Source organism: Cheilinus undulatus, linkage group 6, assembly GCF_018320785.1.
Source record: "Cheilinus undulatus linkage group 6, ASM1832078v1, whole genome shotgun sequence".
In the NCBI taxonomy this organism is placed as follows: Eukaryota; Metazoa; Chordata; class Actinopteri; order Labriformes; family Labridae; genus Cheilinus; species Cheilinus undulatus.
This window is the reverse complement of record NC_054870.1, coordinates 1,297,181-1,321,511: the sequence shown is the minus strand read 5'-3', so window position 1 is coordinate 1,321,511 and position 24,331 is coordinate 1,297,181. Positions and strand designations below refer to the sequence as shown.

General features: G+C 45.3%; 1 protein-coding gene across 1 annotated transcript in view; it reads right to left on the bottom strand.

Annotated features, from left to right (window-relative positions):
• The window catches only part of ttc27 (tetratricopeptide repeat domain 27), a 158,072-nt gene that overhangs the window by 103,619 nt on the left and 30,122 nt on the right, over positions 1–24,331 (bottom strand). The window contains exons 4-5 of the mRNA XM_041789755.1: positions 19,451–19,591; positions 6,558–6,660 (exon numbers count right to left, since the gene is read on the bottom strand). Of these exons, the coding sequence (XP_041645689.1) occupies positions 6,558–6,660; positions 19,451–19,591 (244 nt within the window). The remainder of the gene's footprint in view (positions 1–6,557; positions 6,661–19,450; positions 19,592–24,331) is intronic.

The window sequence follows — 24,331 nt, the reverse complement described above, 5'->3', positions numbered from 1 at the left end:
TACGGGGGCCTTGAAGTGACACATGAAAAAGACAAACACAGCATGGAGGTGATGGTGAGGGGGAATGACAGCCCGTCCTCTCATCTGGCTCTCTGAGCTGCTCGTCTCCTCCTTCCCTTTCTTTCCATCTGATCTGATTATTAATGCAGCCTCCATGAAGGCCCTGTCACGCAGACGGACAGATTATTCTGCAGGAGGAGGAGGCAGAGGGCTGGCGTTTAATACACGATGAGAAATCACATACTTCCAGTCCTATTCAACATTAATGAAGCCACACACTGAGGATGGAGAGAGAAGAGCAGATTTACATGCAACATGTCTGCGTCAGCTTCAGCACCAGCAGTCTCATACTGATGGAAAATTCACTCAACTTTAAAACCAGAACTTTAGTTTGATTTATTGTTTTATTTCACCTTTAGTCTGGAAAATCCAGGAAGCCCTCTTTAACTGCTCGGTGTCAGGATACAACACTTTCACCGTGAATGTGACACCGTTCTCAGAAACCGGTAGGCAGGTCCAGGATCTGTAATAATAATTATTACATGGACTACACTGAGGAAATTGTTTATTACGTCTAAATGAGTCTGGTTTACTGAGTTTTACTGATTTCTACTTTCCTGAAATCTAAATCCTACATTCAGAAAGTATTCAGACCCCCTTCCCTGTGTCATCTTTTTGTGTTGCTACAGTCAAAAATATACATTCTATTCTCATTAATCTACACTCAGAACCAAATCATGACACAGTGAAGACATTTTTGAAAATGTCTTAAAAATAAATAAAAAAACTGAAATCTCACACTGACATCAGTATCCAGAGCCTTTAGTAAATGTCGCTCAGGTTCCTCCATGTCTCTGACCTTAGCTGAGATGTTTCTACACCTTGACTGGAGTCCAACTGTGCTGAATAAAACGAAACACTCTAGAATTCTCTGATCCTCTTCCAAGAGGACTGGACCAAAGTTCCAGAAGGACAACCATTACTGCAGCCCACGACTGATCTGACTGACCGATGGTTGTCCTTCTACAACTTTGTCCCATCTCCTCCAGGGTCTCTGGAGCTCAGTCAGAGGGACCGTCAGGTTCTTGGTCTCCTCTCTCACTAAGGTCCTTCTCTCCTGATGGGGACCAGCTCTAGAAGAGTACTGGTTGGTCCAGACTTCTTCATGTGAGAAATCTGGAGGCCACTGTTCTCTCTGGAACCTTCAGAGCAGCAGAAATGTTTCTGTAGTCTTCCTCAGATCTGTTACTGTCAAGAATCCTGTCTCTGAGCTCTGCAGCTCCTCTGACCTTTGACCCTTGGTTCTGCTCTGATATCATTGGCTGAATCTCAAACTCCTCCCTAAACCCTGAGCCCTCATTGACTTCACTGACTGCACCTGGAAAGTGATTGAGTGAGTGAGTGAGGCTGCAAGGGCTCTAAGTGGTAGAAACAGGAACAGGACAGTCCTTTGTTTTTTGAGCCCTGAGCCCTCACGGGCTTAGCGGGAGCGCGCCTCAAAGTCAGTGAGTGTGTGAGTGTGGACAATGGGACTGGGCCATTGTCAGCTGTGAGGCCTTCTATAGAGAGGGGCAGGGCTTTAGAATCATGTCCAATCAGGTTAATTTAGCACAGGTGGACTCCAGTCAAGGTGTAGAAACATCTCAGCAGAGAGCCAGTGTTTTTGAAGGCTTATGTTGTGATATTTCTTTTTTTGTTTGTTTTTTAATTTTGTATTATTTCACGAAAAATGCAAAAATTCAGGGCACCACAGGCCACATCTCCCCAACATCAGCACTGACAGCATGGTAGCAGTCTGACATTTAGGCGAGACTTTCAGAATCATTCACAGAACTGTAGGCTGTCTAATACCTGCAGTGATCACATACTGAGTAACACTATGACTATGACTGTGCACAGCGTTGCAGCAGCCTTCACACTCCAACACACACAACAGACTACACTCCAACAATTACAACAGACTACACTCTAACAATAACAACAGACTACACTCCAACAATGACAACAGACTACACTCTAACAATAACAACAGACTACACTCCAACAATCACAACAGACTACACTCCAACAATAACAACAGACTACACTCCAACAATGACAACAGACTACACTAACAATAACAACAGACTACACTCCAACAATCACAACAGACTACACTCTAACAATCACAACAGACTACACTCCAACACACACAACAGACTACACTCTAACAATCACAACAGACTACACTCCAACAATGACAACAGACTACACTCCAACAATCACAACAGACTACACTCCAACAATAACAACAGATTGCACTCCAACAATCACAACAGACTACACTCCAACAATCACAACAGACTACACTCCAAAAATCACAACACACTACACTCCAACAATCACAACACACTACACTCCAACAACCAATACCAACTACACTCCAACAATCACAACGGACTACACTCCAACAATCACAACACACTACACTCCAACAATAACAACAGACTACACTCTAACAATCACAACAGACTACACTCCAACACACACAACAGACTACACTCCAACAATCACAACAGACTACACTCCAACAATCACAACGGACTACACTCCAACAATCACAACACACTTCACTCCAACAATCACAACAGACTACACTCTAACAATTACAACAGACTACACTCTAACAATAACAACAGACTACACTCCAACAATGACAACAGACTACACTCTAACAATAACAACAGACTACACTCCAACAATCACAACAGACTACACTCCAACAATAACAACAGACTACACTCCAACAATCACAACAGACTACACTAACAATAACAACAGACTACACTCCAACAATCACAACAGACTACACTCCAACAATCACAACAGACTACACTCTAACAATCACAACAGACTACACTCCAACACACACAACAGACTACACTCCAACAATCACAACAGACTACACTCCAACAATCACAACGGACTACACTCCAACAATCACAACACACTTCACTCCAACAATCACAACAGACTACACTCTAACAATAACAGACTACACTCCAACAATCACAACACACTTCACTCCAACAATCACAACACACTTCACTCCAACAATCACAACAGACTACACTCCAACAATCACAACACACTTCACTCCAACAATCACAACAGACTACACTCCAACAATCACAACAGACTACACTCCAACAATCACAACAGACTACACTCCAACAATAACAACAGACTACACTCCAACAATGACAACAGACTACACTCCAACAATCACAACAGACTACACTCCAACAATCACAACAGACTACACTCCAACAATCACAACGGACTACACTCTACCAATAACAACAGATTGCACTCCAACACACACAACAGACTACACTCCAACAATGACAACAGACTACACTCCAACAATCACAACAGACTACACTCCAACAATAACAACAGATTGCACTCCAACAATCACAACAGACTACCCTCCAACAATGACAACAGACTACACTCCAAAAATCACAACACACTACACTCCAACAATCACAACACACTACACTCCAACAACCAATACCAACTACACTCCAACAATCACAACGGACTACACTCCAACAATCACAACACACTTCACTCCAACAATCACAACAGACTACACTCCAACAATCACAACACACTACACTCCAACAATCACAACACACTTCACTCCAACAATCACAACAGACTACACTCCAACAATAACAACACACTTCACTCCAACAATCACAACAGACTACACTCTAACAATTACAACAGACTACACTCTAACAATAACAACAGACTACACTCCAACAATGACAACAGACTACACTCTAACAATAACAACAGACTACACTCCAACAATCACAACAGACTACACTCCAACAATAACAACAGACTACACTCCAACAATGACAACAGACTACACTAACAATAACAACAGACTACACTCCAACAATCACAACAGACTACACTCCAACAATCACAACAGACTACACTCCAACAATCACAACAGACTACACTCCAACAATCACAACAGACTACACTCCAACAATCACAACAGACTACACTCCAACAATCACAACAGACTACACTCCAACAATCACAACACACTTCACTCCAACAATCACAACAGACTACACTCTAACAATAACAGACTACACTCCAACAATCACAACACACTTCACTCCAACAATCACAACACACTTCACTCCAACAATCACAACAGACTACACTCCAACAATCACAACACACTTCACTCCAACAATCACAACAGACTACACTCCAACAATCACAACAGACTACACTCCAACAATCACAACACACTTCACTCCAACAATCACAACAGACTACACTCCAACAATCACAACACACTACACTCCAACAATCACAACAGACTACACTCCAACAATCACAACAGACTACACTCCAACAATCACAACAGACTACACTCCAACAATCACAACAGACTACACTCCAACACACCCAACAGACTACACTCCAACAATCACAACACACTACACTCCAACAATCACAACAGACTACACTCCAACAATCACAACAGACTACACTCCAACAATCACAACAGACTACACTCCAACAATCACAACACACTACACTCCAACAATCACAACAGACTACACTCCAACAATCTAAGGCAGTGGCTCTCTAATGGTGTGGCAGGACACGCTTGTGTGCCTGAGGCAAGTACAGGTGTGCCTTGTGAACTTGTACAACCATATGTTATCACTACGACTTCATGGCAAGTAGCCTACTGTAACCAGGCCTGCCCACAGATCTGGCTGAGAAAAAAAACCCAGAGAATGGGACCACCCCAGTTGTAATTCATTGATGATGTCTGTGTATATGAGTTGGATAAGTAGCATTGGTGCTAGCATACTGGTTGACAGTTACCTCATTTAGAGCTGAAACGAATGGCAAGCTAATTTTGGGTCGACTGGATTGGTTCTTTTGACAGCTTAAACCATTTTGCTGGGGTTTTTTGCATTTTAGCCACTGCTTTTTACCACTTTTGACCCATTTTTTTGACCCTTTTTGGATACTTTTGCCTCATTTAACCCATTTTTACAACCTTTTTGCCAAGTTCTGGCCAATTTTGCTATAGTTTGGCCATTTTTCACTTCTTCCTAATCACTTTAAATCCTTTTTACCACCTAATTGCAACTTTAAACCTTTTTTGCTACTTTTCTGCCACTTGTAATCTATTTTGCCGCCTTTTTGTCAATTTTCACCCACTTTTGCCTTTGTTTGACCACTTTTTTGCCCAATTTTTCCCTTTGTTATCACTTTAACCAATATTTACCACCTTTTTACAATATTTAACCCTTTTAGGCCACCCGTAACCCATTTTTGCCACTATTTTGACACTTCCAAAAAGTTTTTGCTGATTTTAACCCAATGTTTGGCCAGTTTTTAAACCAATCTTCTGGCATTGTTTGGCCACTTTTTGCCCAATTTTGTCATCTCCATGATCCCCCTGTTGGCTGGGCCCCAGGAAGCTCTTACTTTTATCCCCCCCTTGACTGTAACATTATTTAAAAGGTCTATTTTGTTTCCATTTAAATATGGTGTGTCTTGAGATTCTGGCCTAACCTTAGGTGTGCTTTGGGCTAATAAAGTCTGAAAACCACTGATCTAAGGCCTCAGAGCACAGTTTACCTTTCAGAGCAGCATGGGTCATTTAGTTTAAAGAAGCCATACAGAAAAACAAATTGAACTGACCCTTCATGGCTCCTTAGTTAGCATCACAGTAAATGTAGATGCCCCGATGTGAACACAGACCAACCCTGCCATAATCATTAAACAATGCCACACACTGGTCTGTGATTGGAGCAGGAGAGATGTGACGGCGCCTTCAGTCCTGCAGCCACGTCTGCAAACGCTGACAGCAGAGCCAACAACACAGACGAGCTGGGGTCAGCATCACAGCAGCCTGGGCGTCCTAGCACCGCAGCACTGCCTCTATGTTATCACTGACACATCACTGACAGAGCAGTGCATGCTGGGAAAGCCCTGATCAAGTGTTAGACACACAAATTTCCATTCTTTTCAGAAAGTTGACAGTCGTTGTTAAAACCCCTTTTTTGATTGGTCTGTTGTAATATCCTGATGTTTGAAGAGTGGATTCATTATTTTCATGTGTGTCATGCTTGGAATTTTTAAAGAGACTTGAAATATTTCCCTTTATAAGCAGTGGATCTGGAATATACTCAAGTGTCACTATTTAAATTAAATCACAGACAAGAAAGAACTTTTCCAAAATATTCTGATCGGTTTCTGTCTAAAGACATGAAATTCAACGTTGGGTCCCCTAAATCAGTGGATTCAATTAAAAAAATCTATCTGGAAGAAAACTGTTCTCTGATTTGTCTGTGCAAAGCTGAGAAATGTCAGATTCTGAAACAGAAAAAGACATGAGCCTCAGCTCAGCCTCACTAAAGCCTTCGAACAACTGTGGGAAAAGCAGACCTCAAACTCCCCATTAAAACCCCCTCACTGAGTTTACGTCCTACAAGTTAAAACCTTCAACCACAAACCTTTGTCCATGCAGCTTTTGGCCAACTCCAGGAGCTGTGGGGAGCAGGCCTCCAGGATTTGCTGGTGCAGGTTGATGTAATGCAGAGTCCACCAGGGCAGCAGCTGGAAAAGAGAAAAATAGAAGAAGTAAAAAAGATATTCAGTTTTTGAGCTCGCCCTCATAGTCTGAGAATCCAGAGTATGATTGGACTAAGCTGTTCACCCTGGTAGTAGACGTTTTCAGTCCTTGTTGGAGATGTTCTCAGCTTTCATTCCACTTCTACACATTTCTACATCAGCAGCACATTAACACTGAAATAAGGTCCATGCCATCATTACAGCATTTCTGAGTTTATGCTGTCGACCTTTTATGAACCTGGAACCATGACTTAGAACTGGAGCCAGCTTCAGTGTATCTATTCAGTCAAATCCAGGGATTAGCACTGTTTACATTAGGAAATACACAGGAGTGCATATACAAAATGACTCACTAACACCCACAACATCCATGGTGTGTTTATTTTAAAGGCTTTTAAAAGGAATCCTGCATGATCAGACAAGTTCATCTTGTTGGATAGATATCTGTGTGTCTCAAATGTATATTAAACTAAAATCCTCACTAAATATCCCACATATCTGCAGTTTGAGTACATTTCAGCTCATAAACTCACCAGGAGACCGCCATGTTTTCATCCGCGTCACGGAGTATGACGTCACGGTTCCGCAGCGCTCCTCTCCGTTTCTGAGCAGTAACCGTTTTTCAGACGGTCTTTCTGCTTGCAGCTGGTGCTGACATGAGCTCGCGGCGTGTTGGTTTTGTCTCCCTGCTGTCAAAGCTCTGTCATTCCTACAAAGTTTTACCTCAGTAAACCTCCGTCAAATGACTACATTGAGTGTATAGTGGAAGTGTGCTGGGGGCTTTTCAAAATAAAAGTATTGTGTACATAGAACGGAGTTTCTCTAAAGAAATGCTAAAGCGGACTTTTACTTTGAAAGGTGCAAACCGGAAGTCCGTTCGTATTGTGTTTATCTTTACCTGAACCGTGAGCAAACAGAGAGCCTCACAAAGAAGAGAAGTTTGGGTAACAACTTTATTAAACAGACGCATTTTAGCTCGTGGCCTTCATCTGGTTCATAAAGAAACTGATTTCAAACATTTTCTACCCGTGTGGACGTACATATTTGCTACAACAAGGTCAATATGGCTCTGTATTTATCATTTTCCTGTCTAGATGAACAGATAACTGCTCGTGGTGCAAATATAGAAGAGACCTCTAATTTTAGAATCCTCCATGCGTGAGATGTGCTGCGTTTCTGAGATCAGCCCTAACACTGGCTGCCAGTCTGAAACAGGATACTGCAGAGGATCACTGCGGAACTGCGACGTCACGGCGCCAGCGGGAACCAAACGGGACCAAAACATGGCGGTTTCCTGGTGAATTTATAAACTCAGATGACTCAAAATGCAGGTATCTTGTGAGTTTCTTAGTTCATTATGTATATGAGAGATGCAAATATCTATCCAACAAGATGAACTTGTCTGATCGTGCAGGGTTCCTTTTAAGGCCAGGTTATTTGAAAAGGCTCCTTACAGAGCGCCAACACTGACTGGTTACTGAGTGGAAAGAAAGCACACAATAAACCAACACTGTGAAGCCCTCTAACATTCACAAAAGTGTGAAAATAATACACTTTTGACGAATGTCAATAAAGAAAAGAGCCGTTCAATCAGACAGCATGGGCTCAGATTTCCCCTTTTCCCTGGTTTTACTGGAATTTTCTTCTATAAACGGGTGTTTTTGAAGCCCTGAAATCTGATGTTTAGACAAAAGACCCGGTCACCTTATAAACCAACATTTTACCCCATGAAATAATAACATTTATAATACTTTCCCACAATTCTTAGTTCTGAAAATTTAAAATAAAAAAATCTGTCTTAAAAAGAATATTCCAGTCAGAATTATGATAAAATGATCAGAACTGGGAGGGAAAAGTCAGTTCTGTCTTTATTTCAGATTTCTTACCTTTTTGCAGAGTTTTGACTTTAATCTCTGATTTCTGGTGGGTTTTTTCAGAATTGTGACTTTTAGTCCATAAATTTGACTTTATCAGAAGTTTTGGGGAAAAACTTGTTCCCCTTAAACAAAAATGAATCCTTTTCGCTTACAGACATCTCAGAGCTTTGTATTAAAGTGAATATTTGGTGCTCTTTCGTGGCGTTATATAACCACGGTTTAGGTTAATAAATAAACAGAGAAGGCTGCTCCTCAGGCCCCTTAGGCACAAATAAACACAAACAGCCCGAGTGGTTCAAAGTGCTGACCACGCTCTGAAAACCGCTAACTCCTCGGCTTTCAGCGTCTGACCAGAACACAAAGAGGCAGGGAGAAAAAAATAAATGTCTTGCAGCCATGTAAGTGCTATGCTTCCACTTTACACCCAAACACCCTCACCCCCCTGAACCCCGCTGTTCTCGCTGAGCACCGGCAGAGTACAAGTGGACTATGGAAAGGCGCTTATTTGTGTGTCAGGGAGGATTTCTCCACCCTCATTTTCAATGCAAGCTGACCCTCTTCCTCTGTAGCGTGGTTACATGGAGGTTTAATTGTCTGTCTCACTGAATCAATATCCTCCATCCACACAGACGCTCTAACCAAGCATGTTCACACACATATTCATCATGTCAGCACACGTGTACACCTGTCCTCTAACCAGCAGAGCCTCTCCTCCATATTTACTGTTGTTCAATGGGCTGTGAGCAGAGTAATACGGCTGCTGGACTCACAGGAGGAGAGTGAAAAGCATCATGGGGAGTGTTGCTTCAGTTATGCTCTCAGAGCCCGAGCGCCCCGGCTTAAAGGAGAATGATGCTGGTAATTAATTCCCCCATCGCTCATTAGCATTTAAAGAGCAAACTGACACTAAATCACCTTTAGCAGAGCGGCCGTGTGGCTCGCTCCGTGTTTACTGGTCATGTTTGTGGCAATGCACATCATCTGACCTCAGCACAACAATGATTTCTGCCCTGTGTGACTCCACGTTCATTTGGCCCTGAAGAAGCGATGACCTTCAGAGAGCGTAGGTCAGAGGATGACAAAGTGCTAACCATTTATATCAATTATTAAGCTCCTAGGATTTTTACATGCAGTGCAGACAGGATAGAAATTATACATGAAAATGAGCTCTGGTTGCAGTTTCTGGACAGTTGTTCCCTTGAGTTTTACATCAATTTATTTAGGTGATTTACCCGAAGAAATAAAAAGATCTGATAGATACTTGTGGAAAATATTTACAGTAGCAGCAAAAAAGGCCATAACTCATAAATGGTTACAGATAGATCCCCCCACAACAGGTAATTGGGTTGATATTATTAAGGAAATTCATGAGTTGGAAAGGTTGACTCCCTTATTGAGACTGAAAAAAGACTTTTATATAAAAAGATGTGTTAAAAACTATATTTGGAAGAATAAATGACATCCCTGGTGGTCTGCCGTGGACATTCATATTGTTGTGACTCATATACCACTCCTTTACTATAAGCTCTGACTACTTTACAGTTAAATGTGTTAAAATCCCCATGTAACTTGTATTGAAACCTGTAATTTTGATATTTTATGTCTGGCAATGTCTTATTATGTTTTGGTGTTGTTATTGATGTTACGTTTTGTCTGAAAAATAATAAAAATCAAGTACAAAAAAAAAAAGGAAAAAGAAAATGAGCTCTGGTTAAAATATCAATTCTAACATTCCCCCATAATGTGAACGACATCAAACAAATCTCATCTCTGAGGAAGTTTAGAGCTACTGAAGACTTCACTGGGAATGTCGACTGTGTAGCAGAGTCTGGATCCATCTGTGTGGAGGGCAGGCCCGGATTTAGAACGCCTGAGGCCCCCCAAGGACTACCCTATCACGCGCCACCCACCCCTCCACCACACATACGTTGTACTGTTACAGATTACTGTATGAATCGCAGCCTGTGGAAATACCTGTAGTTTATACAGGATTTACACACCAAGGTTCAGGTTGTGATCAGAGACTGCAGCTGTTGATCACAACCTTAAAGACAACACCTGTACCTGATCTGTTACAGATTCACTCATGTTTGCAGTGATGCGTTCATGGCTAGCAGTAACATCGTCAGTAGTAAATAACGCACTTCATAACAGGTTAGCCGTGGCTACACTCCTTTTTCTGCCACATCCTTCCTGTGTTAGGTAGACTTTTTTCTGCAGGATCCTCAATCAAGACAACACAGATCACATCTCTGAACAAAGAGCAGCTCCTTAAAAGCTGCAGCCTGAGTTTAAGAGGATCTTTCACACAAACTAAGCCCATACAAGTGATGAAATAAGCCAGACTAAAAGTATTAGCCTGACCTTCTAGGGAACATTTTTATGATGTTATTAAATGCTGAGGAGATCGTCCACTTACTGAGTTTATTTAAAGCTCTGATGCTTTTACATGCTAAAGATTTGGAATTTGCATGTTGTGTCACTTTTAAATGTTTCCTCTTTAAGTTTAAATGTGGGATGCTGCTTTTTTAGTTTGGTCTTAAACACTGACAATTTATTTCTACATGTTGCAGATTTATGTTTGAAGGAAATGCTCATTATATGAGCAAATAATGTGTAATAGAGTTTTACATTTATATAGATGTATAGCCATCTATTTAAAAAAAACTATTAAAGGGAAAGGGGGCAAAAAATATTTAAATTTTTAGACAGATAAACTGTGGGAACCACTGGCCCTGTCACACTAAAAAGCACAAGCACATGTCATCACCTCCACATTTGTGTGATTTAGATGATCACTTTTATAGACTGGCGTCCTCTACCAGTGTGCTTATGCAATGGTCGTCTTTTATGCCTTTCTTCTTGGAAACTCCTCCACCACATCACTGAAATTAAGATCTTACTAAAAGTCATAAACTTATCCATACGGGTTTTTATACATTTTTAACCTATCCACCAATGATGTCTAGCTTTTATCTTGGCTTTGTCACCGGGACAAAGTGTCACCTGAGATCTACATTTTAGAAAGCTTACAAATGTTTAATAGATGGAGAAAAAAATTAAGCATTTTTTGAAATTGGATTATTACTTTTAAAACATTAAAACTGCTGGTATCCTTAAAGTGCCTTTAATAACAGTTGACTCAGAGGATTGATTATTAGAAGTCAGCAGGATGTTTAGGATGTTTTCCTCTCACTATGAGATCAATAATTGCATAAATCCGTGTTAAATACAGTATGAGACAGTAACTTTTAGTGTCATCAGTCAGTCAGACCTCCTATTCTGTCCTCTTTAACATCACTGATCAGACTGGAACAGTCTCTCTGGCCCGTCTAATGTCATCTTTTCGTCCCCTAATTCATTTCACTCTCTAATGTCGTCTGACATGCATGTCCATAGCATGGGCAGATCCACTGAGATTATTTGCACAGACTTTAGCACGAGAATTGTGCCCACAAACTACCCCCTTTTTTTTATAACCAATTCACTAAAGAATGAGCCCTGATAATATGCAGATGCAAAATTTACATTTATTTGATGTAGATGATGAGACGGAGAACGATGACGCACGGATATTACGGTCAATTCTGCACATCCCAGCTGTTTATATAAGACTGCCCCAGTCTTTTATTAGAGACTATAGTGATCTTTACACTCTTTAGCAGGTTAAACAAATTATTTTCGAACAGATGTTGTGTTTATTTTCAACAAATCTCCCCGTGTGCAATAGCAATGCCTCCATCATCCATACGCGCTTGTTTTCTCCCTTTCAAATAATAATCCAAGGAAACAATTAAATTAGTGGAGGAACACCAGTCTGTGCTGGTCTTGTTCTGTCTGACAGCTGGATTCATTATCCTGGACTAAGTTTGTGCTAGAAATCAAAAAGTCTCAGTCCTGGACATGCAGTGCGCGCGCTGCGGCGAAGTCTTTTCATTGAACCAATCATAAACAATTCACAGTCAAACAGGTGTGGTAACGGATAACTAATGATAACACATACAGACAGACTTCCTCTAAGTACGGTAAAGAAGAGAGTTCATCTGTTAGCTTTGAGCTGATTTATTTAAAGTTATACCATGGTCTTGGTGAATACTTGATTCTGATTGGCTCTGGAAATTCCATTGTTGTCAATTAACTTCTGATATACGGACACCTTTCGAACTTCTCAAGTAGTCCCAGTCAAAAAAATCTTTTCTCTGTTCCAAATTAATGCGCAGCAGCCGTTAGCCGTTACTCCGTTGGGAGTAACTATAGCAACAGTCATATTTCTGAGCAGGGAGTTCAACGCTGCCAGGAGCCTATAGACCGTCATCAACCGTCACTTTACTGACACAAATAAAATGACAGACTCCAGGTTTAAGACCTGTAACCTAAGACGGACATAAACAGGACTATGTGCTCTCAGTTGTAATGAGAGCTTCTGTTCTGTGTTTACATGTAAATGAGCAGCGACAGTAGCCACTGATGTGCGCTGGATATATGTGACAAAATGCGCATGTGCTGTGTGTCTATTGACGTGTGTCAATAAAGTTTTCTCCCTCTCAGAGAGGGAGCGCGAGATCCAGTTAGAGCAGAGCGGATGCCCCACTGTGTGATTATTCCTCCGTTAATAATTCGGTCTAGTTCTGGATATGCACGTTAGAAACGCTGAGCAAACCGACTCTGCTAACAGACGTACGTCTTCTCTCCATCACCTTAACTCTGAGAGGTGAGTGTCGCAAAAAACTCACTTCCTCCTGTTCTAACTGCTGTAAACTGTTGTCAGAAGATTCAAATAACACAAACAAAAGAAAAGAAGCCATTATTTCTGTGTAGAGCCAAAGGAAACGCTTCTGATAAACCGGCACGATAATATCTGATAAATATTGACGTGTCTGAAGGACAATCGGCACCTGCGGGCGTGGACAGCTCTGGTTCACGTCTGTGACCTCGTAGTGCTGAAGGAGGAATTATTCTGTGAATTCAAACAGCTAAAACTGAGATTTTTATCAGATGACTGTTTGTGTTCACTTACAGTTTATAGCCTGATCACATGACTCTCCGTCTCACTCATTTTCATGTCATTTCATTGATAAATCCGTTCAGAGAGTGCGCTGAGCGGACTATATTTTTGTTCCATTGTGACTTGGTATCTATGGCCCGTCCTATTTACTGGAGTAGTGAATAATGTTTACATTCCCTAAGAACGTTATGGGATTGGAATGGCTATTCCAGTTATTAGTCAGGCCCTCAGGCATTGCTAGGGGAAAAAAGTTGTTTTAGTAAAACTTTCTATTTTGATCACAAAACGTATAAATCCTAAATTAGTAGTTTCATTAATTAGTTTTGTTGGCAAGTGACCACGGTATAAGCAGGTTAATGCCCTTCGAGGTGTCCAATTATCAGATAATTGATAATTGGACACCTCGTCGGGCATTAACCCTTACGTGTCTGTCTGATAACGCGCACCACGCCAACGTTTGATCTCGTACTGTAAAATAAATGTCATTTCAAACTCACCGCTGCTCCTCTGATGCTTCACTTCATTTTCTGTTTGGATGTTGTTGTTTTTTCCCAAACAAAATCATTTATTTCTGTCTGACATTATGAGATGAGAGGCACACAGAGTCAGAGATGTGGCTTAAACGTGTTTTCTTCTAAAGTGGCTGCTAGAAACGACATATGTATCTTACACTTTTAAAACTTTAATGGGAAAAAATGGGGGTTAAATATGCGTACCCGCCAATGTGTTCCCAACTCCCACCTCTTTGCAAGCAATCGGGCCTTCGTCTGGCTCTGGGTCCTCCTCGTTCACATGTACAACGCGACAAGTATGAGCAAAAGTGGAAATATCTTTCAAATGTCTTCTTTCGTCTGTCTCAGTTTATTTTTCTCTTTTTGCCTTTCTTAGTTCCACTCACTGATCCATCATTTCTCATCCGTTTTACTCTCCTTCATGCCTCTCCGCTCTCAGGTCACATGACTTGGTGACCACACAGCAACCAGAAAACCTCTACTCACAAAAAAACTACAGAAACAAAGGAGTATTAAGATTTCCAAAGCAGAAAGTGTGTCATTATTTTAGTGCTTAAAAATAAAATATGATCAAATCAAAGGCAGGATAACACAGTAGGCGGGGCTAGGAGGCCCCCTAGAGGACAGGGCCAGGACAGGGACCAGACAGGGACCAGGACAGGAACAGGACAGGAACAGGACAGGGACCAGACAGGGACCAGGACAGGAACAGGACAGGAACAGGACAGGGACCAGACAGGGACCAGACAGGGACCAGACAGGGACCAGGACAGGAACAGGACAGGAACAGGACAGGGACCAGACAGGGACCAGACAGGGACCAGACAGGGACCAGGACAGGAACAGGACAGGAACAGGACAGGGACCAGACAGGGACCAGAACAGGGCCAGGACAGGAACAGGACAGGGACCAGACAGGGACCAGACAGGGACCAGAGAGGGACCAGAACAGGGCCAGGACAGGAACAGGACAGGGACCAGACAGGGACCAGACAGGGACCAGACAGGGACCAGACAGGGACCAGAACAGGGCCAGGACAGGAACAGGACAGGAACAGGACAGGGACCAGACAGGGACCAGACAGGGACCAGACAGGGACCAGGACAGGAACAGGACAGGAACAGGACAGGGACCAGACAGGGACCAGACAGGGACCAGACAGGGACCAGGACAGGAACAGGACAGGAACAGGACAGGGACCAGACAGGGACCAGAACAGGGCCAGGACAGGAACAGGACAGGGACCAGACAGGGACCAGACAGGGACCAGAGAGGGACCAGAACAGGGCCAGGACAGGAACAGGACAGGGACCAGACAGGGACCAGACAGGGACCAGACAGGGACCAGACAGGGACCAGAACAGGGCCAGGACAGGAACAGGACAGGAACAGGACAGGGACCAGACAGGGACCAGACAGGGACCAGACAGGGACCAGAACAGGGCCAGGACAGGAACAGGACAGGGACCAGACAGGGACCAGAACAGGGCCAGGACAGGAACAGGACAGGAACAGGACAGGGACAGGAACAGGACAGGGACCAGACAGGGACCAGACAGGGACCAGACAGGGACCAGAACAGGGCCAGGACAGGAACAGGACAGGAACAGGACAGGGACCAGACAGGGACCAGACAGGGACCAGACAGGGACCAGAACAGGGCCAGGACAGGAACAGGACAGGAACAGGACAGGGACCAGACAGGGACCAGACAGGGACCAGACAGGGACCAGACAGGGACTGGACAGAGACCAGACAGGGACCAGAACAGGACGGAACAGGGACCAGACAGGGAACAGGGCCGAAACAGGAACGGGACAGGGACAAGACAGGGAACAATTTAGGGCCGGGACAGGAACGGGACAGGGAACAGACAGGAAACAGAACAGGGCTAGGACAGGAAAGGGACAGGGACCAGACAGGGAACAGAAACAAAACAGGAACGGGACAGGGACAAGACAGGGAACAGGGCCAAAACAGGAACAGGACAGGGACAAGACAGGGCCAGGACAGGGCCGGGACAGGGCTGGGACAGGGCTGGGACAGGGCTGGGACAGGGACCAGAACAGGGCCAGGACAGGAACAGGACAGGGACCAGACAGGGACCAGAACAGGGCCAGGACAGGAACAGGACAGGGACCAGACAGGGACCAGAACAGGGCCAGGACAGGAACAGGACAGGGACCAGACAGGGACCAGACAGGGACCAGAACAGGGACCAGAACAGGGCCAAGACAGGAACAGGACAGGAACAGGACAGGAACAGGACAGGGACAGGAACAGGACAGGGACCAGACAGGGACCAGACAGGGACCAGACAGGGACCAGACAGGGACCAGAACAGGGCCAGGACAGGAACAGGACAGGAACAGGACAGGGACCAGACAGGGACCAGACAGGGACCAGACAGGGGCCAGACAGGGACTGGACAGAGACCAGACAAGGCTGGGACAGGGACAGGACAGGGACCAGACAGGGACCAGACAGGGACCAGACAGGGACCAGATAGGGACTGGACAGAGACCAGACAAGGCTGGGACAGGGACAGGACAGGGACCAGACAGGGCTGGGACAGGGACAGGACAGGGACCAGACAGGAACCAGACAGGAACAGACAGGGACCAGAACAGGACGGAACAGGGACCAGACAGGGAACAGGGCCGAAACAGGAACAGGACAAGGACAAGACAGGGAACAATTTAGGGCCGGGACAGGAACGGGACAGGGAACAGACAGGAAACAGAACAGGGCTAGGACAGGAAAGGGACAGGGACCAGACAGGAAACAGAAACAAAACAGGAACGGGACAGGGACAAGACAGGGAACAGGGCCGAAACAGGAACAGGACAGGGACAAGACAGGGCCAGGACAGGGCCGGGACAGGGCTGGGACAGGGCTGGGACAGGGCTGGGACAGGGACCAGAACAGGGCCAGGACAGGAACAGGACAGGGACCAGACAGGGACCAGAACAGGGCCAGGACAGGGCCAGGACAGGAACAGGACAGGGACCAGACAGGGACCAGAACAGGGCCAGGACAGGAACAGGACAGGGACCAGACAGGGACCAGACAGGGACCAGACAGGGACCAGAACAGGGCCAGGACAGGAACAGGACAGGGACCAGACAGGGACCAGAACAGGGCCAGGACAGGAACAGGACAGGGACCAGACAGGGACCAGACAGGGACCAGAACAGGGCCAGGACAGGAACAGGACAGGGACCAGACAGGGACCAGACAGGGACCAGAACAGGGCCAGGACAGGAACAGGACAGGGACCAGACAGGGACCAGACAGGGACCAGAAAAGGGCCAGGACAGGGCCAGGACAGGGACCAGACAGGGACCAGAACAGGGCCAAGACAGGAACAGGACAGGAACAGGACAGGAACAGGACAGGGACAGGAACAGGACAGGGACCAGACAGGGACCAGACAGGGACCAGACAGGGACCAGACCGGGACAGGGACCAGGACAGGAACCAGGACAGGGACCAGACAGGGACCAGACAGGGACCAGACAGGGACCAGAACAGGGCCAAGACAGGAACAGGACAGGAACAGGACAGGAACAGGACAGGGACAGGAACAGGACAGGGACCAGACAGGGACCAGACAGGGACCAGACAGGGAACAGACAGGGACCAGACAGGGACCAGAACAGGGCCAGGACAGGAACAGGACAGGAACAGGACAGGGACCAGACAGGGACCAGACAGGGACCAGACAGGGGCCAGACAGGGACTGGACAGAGACCAGACAAGGCTGGGACAGGGACAGGACAGGGACCAGACAGGGACCAGACAGGGACCAGACAGGGACCAGATAGGGACTGGACAGAGACCAGACAAGGCTGGGACAGGGACAGGACAGGGACCAGACAGGGCTGGGACAGGGACAGGACAGGGACCAGACAGGAACCAGACAGGGACAGACAGGGACCAGAACAGGACGGAACAGGGACCAGACAGGAAACAGAAACAAAACAGGAACGGGACAGGGACAAGACAGGGAACAGGGCCGAAACAGGAACAGGACAGGGACAAGACAGGGCCAGAACAGGGCCAGGACAGGGCCGGGACAGGGCTGGGACAGGGCTGGGACAGGGCCGGGACAGGGCCGGGACAGGGCCGGGACAGGGCCGGGACAGGGCCGGGACAGGAGAGGGCAGGGACACTGCCGGGCAGAGGGGTGTAGCGGACTTTGATGTGTGGGTAAATCTATGGCAGAGCACTGGTTAGGTGTCTGTTGGGAGATTCTCCAGTGTATCAGTGGAGGATGGTATTCAGCTGTTAGCTGCTAGGCTATGGTAGCAGCTAATGTGCTAACAGGCTAACTTAGAGCTAACAGCGAAGCTAGGTGCTGCTAATGTTGATGTGTTAAAGCCATTTTCATCATGTTTGGGTAAATGGCCTAGACAAAGACTACTGAAAGTCTTCATTTCCAGGCTCTGGTCATGTGATCTATGAGTCTACCATGCTGTATTTAAAGGGTAAGAACCCTGATCTACCGTCGGGCTGGGTTTCTATGGGACCTGGGTTAGATTCAGAAAGAAGTCTGTGTCCTGTTTTTAAGCAGACATGATGCTGTTCAACAGTGCTTTAGGTCTCATTGCTGTGAATGCAGGTTACTGGTCTCAGTAAATGTCCAGGAGTTGTTCTAAATGGTTAAATTCTAGAGGACTGATGGTCATTGAGGCAGAAAACTCTCGCAGAAATCTTCTGTGCAGCATGACATCTTACACTGATTTAGTTCACTAGTTCTGCCATGTGTGCTAGAAGGATTGGCAAAGATTTTCAGATCCTCCAAAAGTCCGAATTTTTTAAATACTGAAGATTTTATATAGGCCAGCAACAAGGAATCAATAAAATCTAAATAATAAATGATTAAAAGTGTTGCTAAATAAATGTATTTATCAATTAGCTGTATTGAACAATTGAAAGATGACTCGCTACAGCAGAAAGAGGAGGGGTTGTGGGGGGGGTTAGCCTTCATTCAGACAGGACAGCTGAGGAGAGACAGAGACTGGAGGAAAGAGAGAGGAGGAAGACAAACAGTCCCAAGACGTGTGAGGACTTCAGCCTCTGTTTATGGGGGTCTGCTCTTCCCACTGATCTAAACCAGCGCTGATAAACTTTAGCTTCCTTTTGCCTTTACCTGAATGTTACTAATCTGATCTAACCACTGGAATTTCCACACAGATGCTATAAAATTAACCAGAAATCATGTTTGATAACTCATGTTTGATTATTCAGTATAAATTAAAATATTGATGGTTTTCCAGGATTGTTCCTGCTGCAGTGCTTTGGTTGGGACTTTACTGCAACCATTCTCAGAACCTCCAGTGGATCTGATGAAGAAGTGCTGCTGAGGCGCTCTTACCTGAAGGCTCTTCATCTTAGAGGAGCACTTGGTGAGAATCACTCTGGCCAGCAGGAGGAGGAGCGGGTTGGCCACCAGGCTGTACACAGACTCCCCATCCAGGAGCAGGGAAGAGTGGATGGCATCAACCAAAGTCTGAGTCTGTCAATCAAAGATAAACCCAGTTAGCTGCAAAGACACTCCTCCAGCTGGTTATTAGTACCACTTTCTGTTCCAGCCTTTGTTACCCTGTCCCAATGTTTTTGAGATGTGTTGCAGCCTTCAAACTGAGACCAAGCTAATATTTTCCATGAAATTACAAAATGTCTGTTTCAACATCTGATATGTTGTTTCTGTTCTTTTGTGAGTAAAATATGGGTTCATGAGATTTGCTTATTGTTGCACTTTGTTTATCTATATTTAACTGTGCTCCAACTTTTTTGGAAAGTCGTGTTTATTCTAATTAAATGGAATTAAAAGGAACAGTTCTTTTAGAAAAGCTTTCTCTTCATGTTGAATTAGCTGTAAAAGTCAGAAAGTCACGTTCATTCGGCTGGTATGGATTTCTATCTGTAGACTCCAGGAGATAATTCTGAACGTTGTGTGGATATAAATGTGCTCTAAAAGCTTCGACATCTGATAGCTCAGCCTGCAAACACAGGCGGCACCCCTGACCAATCAGACAGCCAATAACTGATGCTACCATTAGCCTAGCAGAGTGATACGTGACAGAAAACAGCCTCTGGTACTTTTTCAAACCGGGTCCCAGAGTCAACAAATCTGTAAACACTTACCGTTTCGTCTGTGTGTGGACAGCCAATCACACCTTTCTTTACGTGATTACATCATCAGCAAAATAAGGAAAATACATGATCTATGTGAATGACATTAAATCCTGATTTCCTTCATCACTGGAGCTGCTGATTGCTATCAGAGCTCTGTGCTGAGCCTTGGTTTGTGCTGAAGGCCTCTAGAATGGTCTGGGAACTATCTGAAGTGACTCAGAGCAGAGGAAGTCCTCACCACATCACATCATCAACCACAGTCCCATCTGTTTGATGTTTTATTTTCTTCCTTCACCAGAGGAACACCAAGCCACAAAAAATCCTCCCTTCACTTCAGTCAGGAGTTTGTAGATTTGAAGTGTTGATGGTTCACACATACATCTGCTCACTGATGACAAACGTGTTTTAAACCAACTGCCTGTGCACACTCACCCATCTCTTCATTAGGTACTGCTCATTGACACAAGTATCTTAGAAATAAACATACACTACTAACATGTGCAGTCATGTAGACACGGTCCAGGCGAAGCGCTGAGTGTCAGAATGGAGGAGAAATGGGACTCTATTTACTTTGGTAGCTGCGATGTGACTGGCTGATTAGATATTTCTGTTCATGAGCAGCTGAACAGGTGTACCTAATAGAGTGATCTGTGAATGCAGATCCAGACACACACCCACTGTTGGCACAGCCATGAGATCCACCCCCCCCCCCGGCCTTCAGCTCCAAACCCCATCAGAGGACGGACCCATGCCAACGGGATCCATGATCCCTCCAGCATCTTCTGGATCTGACCCAGGCTCCTCTCTCAGGTGACCGTGCCAAGCATGCCTTCACGTGTAAGTCCTCCTGTTCCACACTGCGAGGCCGTACACAGAGCGAGTGGATCTGATTTCAGCTTCTGGTATTCATAATAATCCCTGCTGCTCCTTTCATAATCCACCCTGCAGACTGTCAAGGATGTGCAAATGTTTGCCTCCAGGGTGAGCTCCCTCTTTAACACAGCGGCGTTTCTGTCCCAGCAGACACCTGTTTAATGTCTTAGGCTGGCCACTCACCTGATGGCAGTTTTACAAATGAATGAGACCACAGACATTAGGGAGGACTGGGCCAAACTGTGAGAGCACAACCACAACACTAAGCATGTCTCACTGAGGTTCCACAGAGCCCGTGATCCAACACGACTGCAGAAGAAAAACAAAAACAGAGGACCATCAAAATCCACATATTAGGAGTCGACCAGTTATTGGGCTGGTCGATGATCAGCACGGATAGTTGGCATTTTGTCTGTAATCGCAGTTTTATTCCACCGATATGATTAAATTTTTGTATTTTGGCTCTGCTCTATGTGTGTCCGCTCCTCTGTGACAGCTCTACCTCACATACTCTTACCTAATGTCCCGCCCACAACACTTTCTGATTGGCTGAGGCTGGACATAGGACACACTACAGGATTTTAAGCCTGACTGGAGGCCAGATTTGCCTAAGTAGGATGTTTTCACTGCGACTGAGACAGCCAGGACAGCTTATTGTGAGGGGGTGTCTCAGAGGGTAGACAGACATCCGTGGTCGTTATTCTTCTGAAGTCAGGTGACCCCATGAGGTCCTGGGCAGGTGGGCAGGTGTGTGGTCTGAGCAGACTCACTGTTGTCTAGATTGTGGGTTTAAGACGTAAAATTGTATGAAATTGTCCTGATGTCTGTGGTCTCACGTTTTTAAAATCTCAAGATGTAAAAATCGTCTAATGTATGACCAGCATTCAAACCAGGTCCGCTTTAAACCGACTCTGGTCCGTTTCCTGGGATAGTCCGGTTCATCTGTGAAAGCTGGTGCTGGTGCAGACCAAACAAGTAAACTCCGGTCCACTTTCAAACAGGGGTCTCGGTTCGCATCCAAATGAACCCTGGTTCGGTTTGTTTGAAGTGTGAAAGCAAAGCAAGCCAACGCGTGGATCAAAGGCAGGACGTGGCTAATGCTAAAGCTAATGGTTGACGGTTACATTTATGTCATTGAACACACTCAAACAGGTGTTAACACAGCATCAGTCCTCCTTGTTTCAGTGTTTATGTGAAGAACAGACGGGCAGAAGGAGACGGATTTCCCGTTTCTTCTCCTGCGTCTCCTTTTCTTCGTCACTGCTCTGAGTTTACAACGACAGCATCATGAACGTCTAACTGCTCCACGCTATCCAGTTCAGTTCGGCTGGCCAAGTCCACCGTTACCACAGGAAAGTGCAACAACGCTGAAATTTGAGCCCCAAACCAACATCCCCCCCGACATTCAGGTGAGAAAGTGTCCCAAGACGTCTCATGAGTCCTAGCCAATCAACACAGCAGCCCATCTCTGTTGTGCCTCTCTGACAGAGAAATCCAGTGTTTATTTCTGCCCTTGAAAACATGACGATCCCCCACGCTGCGAACATCACAGTTTAACCACAGAAACTGCCAGAACTGTGAACTTTCACTGCGTTCCTTTCATGGTCGTAAAGTCGTAGGTCGTAACCATGATGTTCCTTCTGTCCCGACCACGATGAGTCTGATAAAGATGGACGCCCCCGGTAAAGCCGCTCTTGTGTTAGCCAGTCTTCGTTTTAGCAACATTGACTGTTTAAACAACGTAACTCAGTCCTTCATGCAGTACAGGACTGTTGCTACACTACAGGCAACCACAGGGAGGCGCTGTGTCTACAATCTCTAAAAATGTATGGAGAGCCAGCAAAAGGTCCTGAAAACAGGTCAAAATCCCAGCTTTGACTGCACTTCTTGCTCTCAGTCGCCATGTTGTGTCGTCAAGGTCGGGGTGCTCCATGAAAGAACGAGTTCAGGAGTTGTGAACACGACTCCAGGTCCCATTTGTCTTTGATCAACAGGAGACTACTGAATGCTACCTACTGAGGTAGCATGGCGGCAGTGCGTACTGGCGCAGCGGCCCGGCGGTCCATCATTGGCAGCAAAACAAAGACACACTCACACTAGAACTGACATTCTGTGGATTATTCTTCTTTGACTACTGCAGAGGAAGCGTGCCGCATCATTCCTGACAAAGATTTATCCGGAAACGGGAGGATGCGGAGGCAGCATGACATCTACTACCTGGTGGGGAGGAGGCAGAGACGGCGTTATGCAGAAGGCAGAAGTGAGGCAAACGAGCCATGCTGCAGGCTCGGCTAAGAGTGGCGCCGCACAAAGCTGCCATACCCAGGAATATCAGCTAAACTGTGGTGAAAACCAGTATTGGTATAAAGTAGCACTGGTGTTGTACGTAGAAATGTTCTGATAACAGCAGCGTTCACGTCCATTTAGTGCTGTGCAGTAGGTCCCATTCATTCTTACTGGCTGTCACTCACTTCCTGCCCCCAACAGACATTCAGGATCATGGGATTGAAAACAACGTACAGCTCCATGGAGAAAGAAAAGGTGTACCTGTTCCACTGCTGTTCAGCACCAACGTACTAGCCACAAAAACAGCTGATCTGGACATCCCTACGCTGCTGTAGGGAGAGACCCTGCCTCTAAATGACCTGGGTTAGATTATCTCCAGACAAACAGCCACGGTGCGATACTAACATCACACCAGAGTCACCTGGCATCATACTGCTCCATGCTTTTCACATAATGTCTGATTATCTTCACACGGCCAGGCACCGCAGCACAAACATCAGTCTTTCAGCAGACTCACCTTTACATCAACATATAAGCAGAGTTAACCTGACTCAGGCTTTAAACACACATCTACTTTTCTCTGGCCAGTCCATGAATCAGATCCACATGACAAAGCGGTGCCATGTTTGTCCTCTTTCACCTGTGCCGTCACGCATAGAGAGGAGCTGCTTTATAATACAGGCTCCTTGGTGTGACAGCACAGATAAATTATTGATGCCAGAGGGATTACTCTGATAAAGAAACGGTCCTCTCTTCTGCTGTAATGGCGGTGTGAAAGCAATATTTTGCTCTGGGCACTGGTGTCTCTTCTACCTGGTGTAATTAGGACCCCAGAGACACTTCATTACTGGCCACCTCTTCTCTTTCTAGAGCAGCTTAGACTGGGCTAACATAACTTCATCTACACCCAGCAAACACTCTGGTTCTGATTCTGCCACAGAAGGATTTTATAGAAGCA